Source organism: Salvia miltiorrhiza, chromosome 5, assembly GCF_028751815.1.
Source record: "Salvia miltiorrhiza cultivar Shanhuang (shh) chromosome 5, IMPLAD_Smil_shh, whole genome shotgun sequence".
Taxonomy (NCBI): Eukaryota; Viridiplantae; Streptophyta; class Magnoliopsida; order Lamiales; family Lamiaceae; genus Salvia; species Salvia miltiorrhiza.
In genome coordinates, this window is record NC_080391.1 from 54,502,994 (window position 1) to 54,519,142 (window position 16,149).

General features: G+C 38.9%; 1 protein-coding gene across 1 annotated transcript; it reads left to right on the forward strand.

Annotated features, from left to right (window-relative positions):
• Positions 1-4,255: 4,255 nt before the first annotated feature.
• Positions 4,256-7,198, forward strand: LOC131025118 (fruit protein pKIWI502). Its single transcript, XM_057954732.1, has 5 exons — positions 4,256-4,984; positions 5,978-6,077; positions 6,177-6,272; positions 6,349-6,429; positions 6,973-7,198. The coding sequence occupies exons 1-5, from the start codon at positions 4,455-4,457 to the stop codon at positions 7,033-7,035; spliced, it is 870 nt and encodes a 289-aa protein (XP_057810715.1). The 5' UTR covers positions 4,256-4,454; the 3' UTR covers positions 7,036-7,198.
• Positions 7,199-16,149: the final 8,951 nt, after the last annotated feature.

The following is a 16,149-nucleotide window of genomic DNA, read 5'->3' on the forward strand; positions in this document are numbered from 1 at the left end:
TTGCATAACTTTGCACTCGAGTTTGGCATTTTAATACTAGTAGTAAGTATTTCTGAATTGGATTTTGATCTATTGTTGTAGAAATAAGATAGTATCTCTTAAAACTTTGTTGTTTGATAAATTTTGCACAAATTTTCATTATTTTATTGTGATTATAACTTAGCAATTGAGGCTCTCATGTCACATGTCTTAAGAAAATCGAGGCCGTCAATTTACATTCAATTATCTTTTAATAATTTTATATGTGTATATTACAAAACAAACAATAGGGCCGGATGGCCCTATTGAGTTAACAAACACAAATTATGGCCCTCACTTGAAATAAATTAAAATTTGACCATTTTTTATACTGTACGTCTATTATACCCTTTAACCCTCTCTCTCTTTCTCTCGCTGCAGAAAAAAGAAGAAGAAAAACTCTCCTGCTCTCATCTTCAAATTGGCGCCGGATAAGCTGCCTCTGATGGTTGTGGCCAATTAATTCCCTCGACTGGTCACTCGCCCATGGTGACGCGGACGGAGGGCTCTCGCATCGAGCGGCCGCGGCTGCTCGCGCGGCGGAGAAAGCGAGCGGCGCCGCGGAGGCCGAGGAAGCGGAAGCGATTGTTGGGGCTCTGATCGCCAATCAAAGGTGTAGTGTCGACGCGGTTGCCGCCGTGGGCGACGACAGGCTGTCGTTGTTCGACGACATCGTTTCGGTCGGGAAAATTTCGAGTTTCTGGTTTTTTCTAATTTTTGGGTATGTCAGTGATGATTGTTGTTGTTGTTGTTTCTGTATTTTGTGCTGCACGTATGGCACTATTAGTGCCATAAGTGCCAAAAGGACCATTTTAAACACTTCCCCCTAAGGTTTAGATTATTCATTTAGGATTTAAATGTTTCATTTAGGGTTTAGATGTTCCATTTATCCATTTAGGATTTAGATGATGTTGTTGTTTCTGTATTTGTGCTGCACGTATAGCACTTATGGCACTATTAGTGCCATAAGTGCCAAAATGATCATTTTACTTAATTTTATTTTGAATTTTCGTTGGCACTTATGACACTAATAGTGTCATAAGTGCCAACAGGACCATTTTACTTAGTTTTATTTTGGATTTTCGTTGGCACTTATATGACACTAATAGTGCCAAAAGTGCTAACGAAAATCCAAAATAAAACAAAGTAAAATCTTGGCACTTATGACACTAATAGTGCCATAAGTGCCTAACCCGACCCGGCACACGACCCGCGTGCCTAATCCTACCCAGTCCGCTTCATTAAAGGTAAAAACGTCCAAAATCAATAAAAATGGCCAAATTTTATATTTTTAAAATGAGTGGCCATAAATTGTGTTTTATATTTCATTTTGGCTACTTCAAAATTTTACTCACAAAACAATATATAATCTTAATTTTTTCCTCCCAAAAAAATAATAATCTAAACAATAATCTTAATTTTTTCCTCCTACAAAAATAATAATCTTAATTTTACAATTTAATAGTTATAACTGTTCATTTTGGCCTTGCGATTATCATTTTTTGTTTTCCTACATCACAATATTTCTTCACTAGACATTACTATTTCTTCAACTTTCTAATCTTCACTAGACTTTACTATTTCTTCAACTTTCTAATCATGCTTGATGAGAGTGTATACTAGACATCCTAAATTCATTAAATGTGTGTGATTTTATCAAACTGATAATTACGATCATTATCGGATATTTTATGTGATAACCCGAGATAAAATAATTCTAAGTTATTACTTAGGTTATAAATTTCATTTCTCGAACTTTCTTTTAAAATATTGACGTATGGAATTTGCATTCCTAAAACAATATTATTGTATACATGGTGCTTAAATATTTTATGTATATATAGTTTCAAGTGTCATATGTGATCTTTGACATCCATGATACACGTGTAAGCAAACTCAGAGGAATATCTGACGCCGCGCTGAGGAAAGGAAATAACTCAAACAACAAGAAGGAAACAAGTAAAGTAGATTGGTACTTCCTTATTCCATTCCGTTGACGACGGAATTGTCGGGACATTAGGATACTTAATCTAAAAAATAAGCTACCGATTGACTCACCAAAGCTATAAACTACTGTGTATATATAGGCACCTTCGCCTTGAGCTTACAGAATACCTACCCCACAATTAGAATCACAAACTTGTGAAGAGCTGGTTTTATGTACAATTAAATGTATTAATAAAGTCATTCGACATCTGCACACTCCAAGCTCCAGGTAAATGTGTCTTCTATTTTATGTCATTTTTCTTTTTGAATAATATATTTTTTAAAACGTGACTTTCGAATTTGATTATTTCTTAAAATAAATATGTGATGTTCTTTTATTATAATTAGGATGAATGCTTGAAAAAAAATTCTAGATGAAAAGTATTGGGAGTACTTGACTCAGATGCAAGGATACCTGTCTCTGAAAACCTATATAAACGATTTGATCTTTTGAGGGAATGACTTATGGGCTATGATTATCTTATAACAGACAGATAGGCGTGTGAAAGGATAGTAAACTCTGTTAGGACCCGACTGAAGCCCCTAGCATAAAAGATATACAATGACATGGTGGAAATATCTTCGTACAGGGATCCAAATATCGATTATCAAATTTTTTTTGGAAGATACCTCGAAGCATGCTTTCATAAAATTCTGATAATCGATACTTGGACCCTATGCGAAAAAATTTCCACCATGTCATTGCATATCTTTTCTCCTAGAAGTTTCAGTCGGGTGGTCCTAACAGAGTTTACTACCCTTTCACACGCATCTCTATATGTTATAAGATAATCATAGCCCATAAGTTCATTCCCTCAAAAGATCAAATCGTTTATATAAATTTCCAGAGACAGGTATCCTTGCATCTGAGTCAAGTACTCCCAATATTTTTCATCTAGAAAATTTTTTCAAGCATCGATCCATCCTAATTATAAGAAATAAATATCGTCACATATTTATTTTAATAAATAATCAAATTCGAAAGTTACGTTTCAGAAAATGCAATTTTCATATGATTCGGAAAAAAAATGATATAAAATAGAAGACACAGTTACCTCGAGGTTGGAGTGCGTTGGAGAGTCGAATGGACATGTCAAGAATAAATTTTTTGCATCTAGTTTAATGTTGGATATGCATAATGTTGAATATAAATATGCATGAGATAATGTCAATATGCAAACCCTCTGTTGCCCCTCGTTGTCGAATAATGTTATGCATATTTATGTTTTCCTTTATGCATATTCGTGTTGAACATGCATAGTACTATTCGACACTGTCAAATAGCTCTTGGTGCTGGTCACTTGACGGATCATACCGATACTTTCTCATACATATTTATATCAAGCGTCATGCATATTTGTATTTATCATTATGCATAGGTGTTCAATTATATGCATAATTTTAACGACGACCGCATGAAAAAAACGAATTTTCGGTAAAATATATATATATATATATATATATATATATATTTTAAATTTTCAAAATTTTTATTCTTATTTTACTCCGTGTGTATTTTGCCTTGGAAGCCTTTGAAATGCATTTGTCATGTGTCATTTTTTTAGTGCGCCCCATACACACCTTATGTGATCCTTATTTAAGATATATATTCTATTATAAGAGGGTGAATCTACATGATCCACTCTCAATAGAGAGAGAGAGAGAGAGAAAGAGAGAGATGGAGTTTCATGGCATTGGTGTTGTCTTATTTTTGCTTGTGTACTCTCACTCGGTAACAATTACTCAATCCGTCCACAAAAAGTATGATACTTTTGCTATTTTGGGTGTCTATTAAAGTATGACACTTTTTTTTAACATGAACCCACATATTTTCTTTATCTTTTATTCGTAAAAATATTCTTTATTTACAAAAAATCACCATCAATTCATTATCAATCATTTATTTTAAAAAATAGTGAGATCCTTTTTTCACTACATAAAGATCAACACTAATTTTATTATAACTTATGCTCACTAAAAGTGTTATACTTTGGCGGACAGAGGGAGTAACTAACAACAAGCAAACAGAGTGAGTGACTAACGACAAGTATTTCACAAAAGTTGCATATATTAAATCACACTCCCTCCGTCCCACTAAAAGTGACCCGTATTTCATTTTAGGCCGTCCTATTATAAGTGACATATTTTCATAAATGATAAGTTTAATCATTTAAAAAAAAATATGAATCTTACCACTTTTAACACATTTATACATTCTTCTTAATTTTTGTGCCCAAAAGTTTGAGCCAATTAGTATTTCTAAATTGTAACTTAAATAATACTATCACAAGAAAAATGTAATCTCAAAAACCTATCAACGTTCGCCACGTCAAACCTACCGCTGCTCGAGTACACCCACACGCACCGTAGAAGCCCCCACCCCCATCTCCACCCTGTGTCCGCGGCGGCGCATTCTAGCCTCCTCCACCATCACCCCACACTCGCCAAAAATGGCGGTTATGACTCACACGCCCGCTCTGAGCTCCCATGTCCCACCCATGACCCTCTCCAAACTCCGCCCCCTTCGCCACCTCTCCCACCACCTCCGCCGCCGCAGCCTCGCCGTATCCGCCGCCGGCGTCCGCCAGGATACGACTCTCTGGACCCCGACGCCGCTGCTGAAAATCTCTCCTGCCGCCGAATCGCTCTTCAGCGTCACCATCGACGTCTCGGAATCCCCCGAACTCGCCGCCTCTTACACGAAGGCCGGACAGTATTTACAGCTCCGCCTTCCGGATCCTGAATCCAAGCCCTCGTTCCTCGCAATTGCATCACCGCCGTCGGCCGCCGCGTCCGACGGCGTGTTCGAGTTTTTGGTGAAATCAGTCGCCGGATCAACGGCCGAGCTCCTCTGCGGGCTCCAGAAAGGTGATCTCGTGGAGCTGAGTTCGGCCATGGGAAAAGGATTCGATATCGACCAAATCTCTCCACCTGAATACTATCAGACCGTGCTAATTTTCGCCACCGGATCGGGAATTAGGTATAACTAATCATACAAATTGGATTAGCATTTCATATTATTATGTACGGTGATAGGAACTAGGGTTAAGATTGAACAAATTTGGTTGCTTAAACACTTTCTCTGTTCTTGTTTAATTAAGTACAAACTTAACACACAACCATAATCGGACCCGACCCTCGTGTATTGTACGTCAATCTGCAGTAGATACTGCATTGCTGTACGTTGCTCCACATTTAGGAACCAGAAATATGAACTTTTAGCAACTGGTTCAGTTTATTGCTTCAATCTTCATATTTGGGGTCATAACTTGAATGAAATTTCATGTTGCGAATCAATGTTTATGATAATGCATGATATAGTAACTGTATTTCAGTAGGCTGGGAAATAGATGCACCGAGCAGAATTTAGTAGGCATACAATGCTCATAACGAATGCCCTTACGCCTGAGGTGTCATTCTTCATTTTATTGTCTGCTTATTCGGGGATCATAAATCACATGAAATTTTATGTTATGGGCCAATGTTTATGAGAATGGTTCCTATGATAAACTGTATTTCTGTAGGCCGGGAAAGAGATGCACTGGGGAGAATTTAGTAGGCATAGCATACTCGAAAGGAATTCCCTTAGGTGTCAATAATAATTTTGTACGTCTCTCTGTTTGTTTTTGTTTTTGGCATTGGATCACTTTTGAACTAATTATCTGGAAATGTTCATATCAGTTTTTAGGTTAGTAATGGGGCTTGCATATTTTGTTGTTGATACACCTTTTATGTTGCTTAGTTACATTTGGTCTATATACTTGTTCAGAATATTTATCATGTTCTTGGTTCTGGAGTTTTAATACAGTGGAGTGCTTTCCTTTTGATTTGTCTCTGGTTGCATGATGGTAGTTTTGTCTATTCAGGAATTACGTCTTAAATAAAAGAAATTACTCTGGTTCTACCTTTTAGTATTATAGTGTGATCCTTTTTCCTTTACTTCTGTTCACATTTTCTTCTTTTTAATGTATAGCCCCATTCGGTCATTAATTGAGGCAGGCTTTGGTGCTGAAAAGAGATCTGATGTGAGACTCTATTACGGAGCTAGAAACCTTAACTGGATGGCATATCAGGTATGGTGTCGTCCTTTAACATTTTAGAGCAAAGGGGTGAAATATGCGTTCTTGATATGAAGTGGAGAACCTCTTGCCCTAAAATGAATACTGATGCAGGAGAGGTTTAAAGTCTGGGAATCTTCGGGAGTCAACATTGTACCCGTGCTGTCTCAACCTGGTGATAGTTGGACAGGGGAGAGAGGCTATGTACAGGTTGTTAACACATTCGACACTAGTGATACATCTTGTGTGTGTGTGTGTGTGAATCCTAATACTACTGATTTTGCAGGATGCTTTAGCTAGAAACAAAAAGATCATCAACCCTCAGTCTACTGGTGTGGTGCTCTGTGGCCAAAAGCAGATGGCTGAGGTTAGTAGTTCTTATCGAGAAATTTAAACAGGATCATCACTTGCCCACCCTTATGAGAGTGATTTTGAGTAGTTTGATATTCTACCCTTTCTGTTAGATCAATTCATTCCTTAAACAGTAACTGTTGCTGTATTAGGCAATCATATTATAGCGTCAATCTGGCTTTGCTCGTCCCTTTGGATCTTCCGACCTCCTTTTGTATCTCTTAATATGTATGTGGGAAAACAAGAACCTTAAAGCTGAAGAACTAATAAGCACTTCTAAGCATTGGTTGCTGTGAGTTCCATTACCACCTAAATTTATTCCTTCATGCTAATCATCAACCCCCTAAGGGTTAAGAGATTTTTTCATTTCAGTTTTTTCTATGTCAAGTAAGATGTGTTGCATATATTTGTGATTTTTGCAAATATAAGGAAAGATTTTACTCCTATCGCTGGAGTTGATTTGAATATGATGTTTTTGGTCAATTTTGAATATGAACAGAAAAAAATTCCCAAGTTTATGATTATCTGGGTGGTGACAAATGAGATCTGGTTGTTGCAGGAGGTGACCTCTATTGTTGTGGGTGATGGAGTGTCGAGTGAAAAGATTTTGAAGAATTTTTGAGGTTTGAGGTGCCTTGTTGTATTAATTTTGGGTTACTGTAAAATCACCATTCATCTTCAGCATCAATGGATCTGCTGAAAACAGAAGTAGGGGTTAATTATGATCATCGTGTATTTAAAATAAAATCAGTTAATGATCATCCCAATATCGTCTTTTGTTTCAACAGATTCATGCAGCTTGGTGGCATCATCTTGATTGATATTAGTAAAAAAAGACAATAATGAAAGTTAGCATTGTTGTTACTATAATGCAGAAGGTTATTGCAATGTAAATGACTTGAGGTTTCCGAGTTTAAGACAATTAATTTAATTTTATAACCAGGGGGCTTAGCCCACTGGCCACCGGGTCCTCACTTAAGTGAAGTGATCCGGGTTCGATCCCTCTTGGGAGCGAATTGGAGATTGGAGATATAAGGTGGATTTGGTGAATGGAGAGATAAGGTGGTCTTGGAGTGGATGGGAACTAATTACTAACATCTAACATGACTTTGCCCGATCAAAAAAAAAAAAAAATTAATTTAATTTTATTATTTGTTCATTTCCAGATGCAATATCCGCAGAGAAAGGGAACAATGAAAGAAATGAATATTTGGAGATAAAAAAAAATAAAAAAAATGGAGATGTAGGATACGGGCGTCTCTCAATTTTCCAAGCCGACATGAAATTGGAGATAATAAATCTAGGGTATTGGCCAATAAATACATAATCTTTCCCAATTTTCTAGAATATAACATCACCTTTAGTTTTTGCTCCATAATATACCACTTTTATGATTCTTCTAGTTTCTCCCATGACCATTTTCTGAAAATTCTGAAACTACCCCCAAAATAATCAAAAGTGCAGAATAACCCCAACATATTACAAAACCAAGATAAAATATCCATATTATGATTTTTAAAACAGTTTAACAAGTAATCAGGCCCAACATGCTTCCGTAACACTTCGAAATAAATCTCAAATTTAAACCAACATTATACCTTTGTCAACTGGTCTTCTTCAGGAGTCAGTTTTGTTGCGTTTTACGGCTCGTTTGCCCACCTGGCACGCACCAACCACGCACTCGCAAGAGATGGTTGCAACCTTTCTCCTTCACTAAGTGTTGACTTAATACTTTGTTGGAAAAATAAAAGATAAATTTTTACTCAACCGGAATAGTTGGACAAAAACTAAGTGTTTATAGAGGAATTATATAATAATTAATTTATTTCATAAAATTCTCCCCAAGAGAGGAGACTAACTTGTTTAGCTACTCATAGTAGCTAATACTTGTGTACATAAAATAAAAGGAAACTAAAACTAAAAACGAAAAAGCTTTTAAAACTAGAATTTAAAAATACAAAGATAATTTTTCTAGAGAGAATGTGGTGTGTGAAAATGTGTTGTGATTTTCGGATGCCTTCTTCTCTCCAGCACTTGGGTTTATATAGAGGTTTGATCCCCTCTATTATTGCTTGGTGGCCTCGGATTCTTTACTCGTGGCCAGCTCTCTTGATTGTGACCTCCATCTTCTTTTGTCGGCCATAATTGCCGACAATAGTTAATGTCATCACATGGTGCTGGACCCTTGCTTTATCGCTTTGTGATAATGCTGGTAGGGGCCAGCTGCTTTCCCTTCCACTCACGTTTGTCCTGGAGCGTTTGGTGAGTGGTCCTCCTGTCATTCCACCCACTTTTGTCGTTTCTTTTGTGGGTGCGATCCTTGCTGTGAATCACATGATTCACTTTGCTTTGTTGGCCACCTTACTTTTTTGGTGCCCGAGGGGTTCTTCCTTTTGGAGTCTGATGCTCGTCATGTTCATCAGATCGGAACCTCCTTCTGTCAGGCTTCGGGAAGAAACCTTTGCCGAATTCTGGCTCCTTCTGCGTTGAACATTGATCGCAGACCTTCTCAATCCAATGGCCCAGATGAGCCATGTTGCAAAATTTGCGACGAGTCTCCTTGCTCCCCGCTATCTTGTTTTCCCACAACATTTGCCGTTTATTCTCGAAAGATTTTTCGGCAAAAGGGGTCGTAGTTCCTGTCATTGTGTTTACCAGGAACGTTCCCAGATCTGAACTTTGGTAGAACTTGAATCTGGACTTCATTTTATCCATCTCTGTGAGACAGACCCATAGACCCCATGCTCGTCTAGTGGAGATTTGATCCTCCTTATATGTTGAGACGATTGCGGCCTGAAAATCGGGAACTTTGATCCGGTTCAGGGCTCCCGTGTCAGGTCTCCGAAGCTTGATGAAGTGGAAAGCTTCACGGATTCCTTTTCCAACTGGCTCTGGCGCTGCACTGAAAAAGTACAATTCCAAAACATCTCCCCGTTTGAGGGACTCGTTGTTCTCCCATGCATCAAACACCGTTTTCTGGATCCATTTGGGTAGACCCTTGATCTCGGTGAAGGCTGGAGAGGTGGTATAAACTGAGGCTAACGCCCCGAACTCATACCATTCCTTGACGTCGTTTGGATTGACTCCTGGGGTTGTCCAAACTCGAGGATATTTTCCTGCAACATCAACCCGGCAATTTCCCGGATTAATGCCCTTTCTTGTGAGAAGTTTCTCCCACCTGTCTTGATACATCTGCCAAGAAGGAGAAATATCAATAAAATCAGTATCAACCTTAACTTGGCCTGTCATAGGCCTAAGATTGATCTCTTCCTCTTTTACCCCAGAGGTGGAGGGTTGACATGTTGATTCAGGGTGTGACCCCTTAACAACATCTTTTCCTCGAGGGTCCGGCTGTGAAACCATCGCCTCAGGACTTGGGCTAGGGGTACTTGAATCCCCTACTACAGGTAATCCGCCCTGTACGAAAAGCATTGCTTTAATCCGATTATCTCGGATAACGCGCAAGAGCGGCTTGTTGATTACTTGTTGAAGATTGAACATCTTCATGAAGCATGCATCAATTTGGTTAGATACTTGAGCTTCATCAGCTGCTTGTATCTTCCCTGCTTGTTTGGTGTGTAGAACACATTTTTGCCATTCCTGTTGTAGCAACTCTAAGCTTTCAAAGAGCTGCGCCTGTTTTGCCTCGATGGCCTCCACCTCAGGGAGCTCCATCCCTTGTTAGGAAATCTGCAAGAATATTTTGATCAGATTTCACAATGACAATATCATAATCATAATATTAGCATTCTGCTTGCCATCTAAGTAATCTAGCCTTTTCAGGTTTAGATTCTATCTTTTTTGTTAGGAAAGCTTTAACATTAGTGTTATCAACTTTCAAAACGAATTTTTTAGCAAGTAAGAAAAGCGGCCATTTTTTAAACGCCTTTCGCACTGCAAAGAATTCCTTTTCGTTGATGTGCCATCGCACAGCTTCGTTGTCGGAGAAAAGACCGCTACAATATCTGCAAGGTTCTTCTCCATAAGGGGTGATCTTTGCGAGCACTGCTGCCCACCAGAAATCACTTGCATCTGTATAGAGGACCAGATCATCCTCATCTTGTGGTATTGAAAGTTTTGGGAGATTTTTGCAAATCTCTTTCAACTTCTTCATACCCTCCCGATGCTCCTCTTTCCATATGAATGGAACATCTTTCTTCAGTAACGGACTGAAGACTTTCCGGTATTCTGCAAGATTTTTGATAAACATTCCTGCAAAGTTAACAACTCCAAGAAAACTTTGGAGCTGCTTCTTTTCAATGAGATCCTCCGGGAAATTCTGGACTTTTTCCACAATATGATCTTGTAGAATAATTCCAGATTCATCGATCTCGATTCCCAGAAACTCCATCTTCTGGGTGGCTATGACTGCCTTCTTTTCAGACAGCACTAGTCCTTCTTGTTGGCAAACATCCGCAAAGATCTCCAGATGCCTGACATGTTCATGAATGTTTTTTGATGTAATGAGAATATCATCAATATAAACAAACATAAACGCGGAATAATCTTTGAAGAGATTATCCATCTTTCTTTGGAATATCTGAGGCGCGTTGGCAAGCCCCATTGGCATGACATTCCAGACATAATGTCCCTGTGGAGTTGAGAAGGCCGTAAACTTCTTACTCCCTTCCTCCATGCGAATCTGGTAGAAACCTGATTTGCAATCGAACTTGGAGAATACCCTTGCACTTCTGATGCAGTTGATGAGGTGTTCTCTACTTGGGATAAAGTATCCGTCAAACTCAAGAATGTCATTAATCCCTTTATAATTAATGACTAATCTTGGTTTTCCTCGCTTGATCTCCCCATGATTTCTTACCAGAAATCCTGGACTGCTGTAGGGTGATCTTCTTTCTTCGATTAGTTTTAAATCAAGGTGTTCCTTGATTATACTCATCATATCCTGCTGATCTCGAGGGTTCATCAGGATAGGTCTGAATCTTACGAACTCATGCTCCTTTCCAGTTTTAACTTTCAAGGTTGCTCTGAGCTGGTTCTTGTCCCACCATGCCAAAGGATCCTCGTGGTAACACTTCTGGATTCTTCTTTTGACATCGGCAATGGACACCTGTTCTTCTTCCTTGATATATTTGTGTGATATCAGGGATACTTTGAGGATTTGAGTTTCTTCTTCGGAGAGATCTGGGAATCCCTCAGTTCTGCATTTGAGCAAAACTTCTCCGAATCTCCTTTGATCCTTCATTTGAGGTCTCCGGAGTCTGCCATCATCACCACGCTTGCTGCGGAATTTGATTGGCATTGAGCGATGAAAAGCTCAATTGAGTCTTTGCACAATGATTTTGTGATCACAATTGGTTGTGAACACTAGCCTCCTGGCTTCATTGTCTTGTATGTACCTCTTGAAGCTTTGCAGAAAATTATTTCCGAATAATATATCTGCTCCGGTATCATGGAAATAAATTGGTGGAGTCTTGACCTTGTACCAAGGTGTCTGACCTGCTCCGCCGATCAATATTTCCGTTTGTTTTACTCCCTTTGATAGAAGCAAGATCTTTTTGGAGAAATCCCTTTCTGCAATTCGAGGCAGTTCTTCTTCAACTTCTGCTGGAAAGACTCCTCGTTTTGCTGTACAGATCCCTGCTCCTGAATCCACATAAGCAGCAAAATATTCTGCTTTGTATTTCTCGTATAACATCCATACAGAGATGTATATCGAGAATGGACTTGTCATTGGATCATCACTCTTTGGCGTCCAATTGTAATCTCCATTCCTCCTGATTTCCATGACCATGGTTTATATTTGTCAAGGAAATCTCGTCCTAAGATCAGGACATCTGCTTCTTGTCCGGCTTGGCCTTCGATTTGGATTTCAAAACCTCCAACCTCCAGAGTTCCGATATATCGGTTGTCTCCTGGATTGGCTAAATAATACAACGAACTACAAGGAAACTTGTTCTCCCTGCTTGTTGTATCAAATCTTGTGGAGACTTGTCTTCATCCTTCGGGACATTTGAGCTTGATTCTTATGTCCGGAACTGGTGTTTCCTGGATCGCCCTTCTTTCATACGAATGAGAGAAACTTCTTGTTATAGGCCCTGAAGATAGCCTATTTCCTTGGAATGATAACCTTGGTGCTCCCAATCTGAGATTTTGGGTATGATTGAGCACCTGCTTGTCTCCAATATCGATGTCGATTTCTCCGATCTGAGGAATCTCCACTCGGTTTGGATTGACTGCCTTGGCTACCTCCTTGAATATTTCTGGAATTTCAATAAATTCTTTTCCCAGAAATAACTCTGTGTGATGGGAATTTGATAAGGCATACGAGACTTGATAAGTCAGTGAGTATGGCCTATTTCCTCCCGTCATAAGTTCCTTCTTCTTGTAGTCCTGATAGAGAGTCAGGGCTCGGCTGAAGGATGAATCCTGCAGATTATAAGCGATTTGTGGGTAGAATTCGGTTATAATCCTTTTGGCATAGAGATTGCCCGAAAAAGCTCCAAGAACTGATTTTCTAGCATCTCTGATCCTTTTGTCGCAAAGTGCGACATCAATGGGTTGATCTGTCCCTGGGGAGAGGGAGGATTTGATTACCAATTGAATTGCTCCAATATGAATCCATTTCATCGTGCTTGCGACTTCTGGCTTCATTTTCTTAAGATCCTGCATAATATCCTCGGCTGGAACCAGCTTGATTTCCACTTGATTGCTTGTAATCTCAATTGGAAGCGCCATTTCTTGGTTTGTAACCCCAAAATAGACATGATGCTTCATTTTGGATGGAATCAAGCTATTTAGAACTCGATTCAATCTTCCATTGGAAAACCCTTGGTATATCTGTACCTCTCCAGTTTCCCTATTGAGTTTCTTCACGAGTTTTTTCACCACCTCTTCTTGTGGAATCAGAAAATGACTAGAAAACCCATTCTGATCCTCTTTCTGGGTGTGGTGGACCTCGTGTTCCTCTTTAGTCTGACTCGTCTCCGGTTGATCCTTCCGTCATCTCCGAATCCTCAGAACTAAAGACTTCTTCTTGCTCATATATGCTCTCATCAGAGGATATATTTTCAAATTGATACACGGGTATCAAATTCTGATAAAAGATAGCATCTTCGATATCCTGTGTGGATTCGAATCTTTTTATCCCTTTCTTCTCGTTGTCGGGGCAATTGGTAGAGATATGCCCCTTTGCACCGCACGACCAGCAGTTGCAATCCTTGAAACTTTCATTTGCTTTGGCCTGAGTACGCCTGAAAGTTTTTCTCGCCGGGATTCTCTTTTGATTTGAGAATCGGTTTCTTGATGGACCGCTCCGTTGGCCTGATTTGTAGGAGCGTGCCTTCTGTCTGGTCCACATAGTTCTTGGCTTCCAAGAACTTCTTCTAGACTTTCCTTCATAGGGTTGGTACCTATGTTTCTTTCGGCTCTTCCTTTGATATAGCAATTCAGCACCAATCTCTGTTGGAAGATCAATGTTGTTGCACATCAATGGGGATTTCTTATTGAGTCTCCTCAATCTCTTGAGATTCCTCTGGTCCGCTGCCTTCTGGCACCATTCGGACAGCTTCTTGTGGACATAAGACATCCTTCTTGAAGCGCTGTCAAGTGGATATCCTCCTGGTGAAACATACTCATTGATGAGCATCTCCCTCCATGGACTTGGAAACTTTGGGAAAAAGAGGTCCATGGCCTTCTGATCTTCAACCATTCCCATATGGACATATAGGGTGTACAGGCGCAGAAATTCATCGAGAGCTTTTGGCTCTAGCACTATCAATCTTAGATTGTAAAGTGCCTGTTGATATTTCTTGCGCTTCTCCTCTGCGGATCCTTCGAAAAAACCCATTCCCAAGAAATGGATTTTAATTTGTTTAGTAGTCACCTCAATGATTTCATAAATTGACGTGCTACTAAACATCTCCTCCCTTGCTGAGACCTCAATTTTATCCCAGTATTGTTTTGCCATTCCTGCCAAGTTGGCTTCGAAGATTCTGGCAAATTCTTTTTTGTCGTAATCTATTGTGGCAATCACGACTTTTAATGATGAAGCCCATTCGTCGATGAGACCCTCTCATTCTTTGAAACTGGCTTCGTCGATGTTGAGAATCAATCCATATGGATGGATGGGTTCTAAGGTGACCTTTCCTACAGGAGTATCCTGCATCCGAGGCCTCCGTCGTCTGGTTCGTTGGAACTGGCTTGTATCTTCTTGAGCTGGTCCCTTCTTTGACGGTTCTCCTTCTTGAGGCTCGGTTTTGGGCACCTCATCTCCTTGGTTCATCTTTAGATCAACCATATTGAGGTTAGCAAAAGATTCTGCTAACTCCTGTAGATCTTCTAATCCGATTCTGTCAAGGCTATTCATGATATTTGCCTTTCATGATTCGGATTATGTCCTTCGGCTGCAACTCCTTAGGTGTTGCATCAAATAGAGATGGATACGTTGGGTCTTTGGACCATTGATTCCGAATTTTTCCGGAACATGGTTTTCGCCTTTCGATCTCCTCCATTCTTTTCTGGATATCACGCAAGAGGGTTAGTATTTCCTCTTGTTTGAGTGATATTTTGCTCATCTCCATTGGTAGCTCATACAGCTTGTTGCCGTAATACTCCACCGTCTTTTGAATCTCCCGCAGGTTGACATTTTCGGAAGAGTCTGGCTCGATTTTGTGGTAGCTTGGATAAGCTACTCCCGCCTTGTTTTTTGGTTCCATCAATCGTGTGACTGATGGGCCTCGTCTCTGGCTCGTTCAATCGCCGTTCTGGTTGCAGCGAATCTCATGAGGTTCTCGTGGTAGAATTGGATACTCGCAATAATTTCGCGAATAAACTCGATATCTCCTCCTCGTCTCAAGTTGGTAACGAGGACTCGATTGTTCCAGTTGAGGTCGCCTAATAGACGACTGGTTTCTTTCTCCAGATGTTGGAGAGAATTCCTGTATCGTACACATCTCGGACACTCGTCCGGATCCATAATTTTAAAGTGGAGTCTCCTCCCACATAGGTTAATCATAAAATAAATTAAAAATAATATAATTCCTCTATAAAAACCCGCTCTGATACCATTCTGAACAAGGATCTTTAAACTGTTTTTTTGCTTAATAGTACGTGGCATTGTCTCACAGTCCAGCCGATATACCATTTAAGCCCAATTTTATACATGTTTTAGGTATAAATTGTCTTTTAGTCAAAAACCAAAAGTTTTAGGGGTCAAAGTACAAAGAATTTTATAATGGGGTTATTTTTTAATATTCCAAACTTTGGACATGGGAGATTCTAGAAAAAATTGAAAGGTGATGTATTATGGGGCAAAATCTAAAGGTGGTGTTATAAACTAGAATTTGGTCATAGTTCATGTATTTAGGGGCAATAACCCCATAAATCTATCATAAAACATTAGACAATAGTTAATCATTAAAGAAGAAACAATAAAAGTATAAAACTTTATTGTTGCTCTCCATTTTATAACAGTATTCATATATGGATCAAATCTATATAATCTATACTAATATTAAAAGAGTTTTTTTCCTCCATTTTTTCTCTTTTATTCTCTCTCTTCTTCCGCTAATTTTTTCACAATTTTTTATATAATTTAATTACTTTTTAAATATCATCAAATCTGATTAATAAAGAAAAATTTAGCATGCATCTTAAATTTTAGTTTGTGATAAAATATTTAATATGACATAAAAATTATTAAAAGTGAATTTAAAACGAATAAGTTATGAAAACTTTAAAATATTTTATTTTCTCTTTCTTCATTAAATTTTTACAA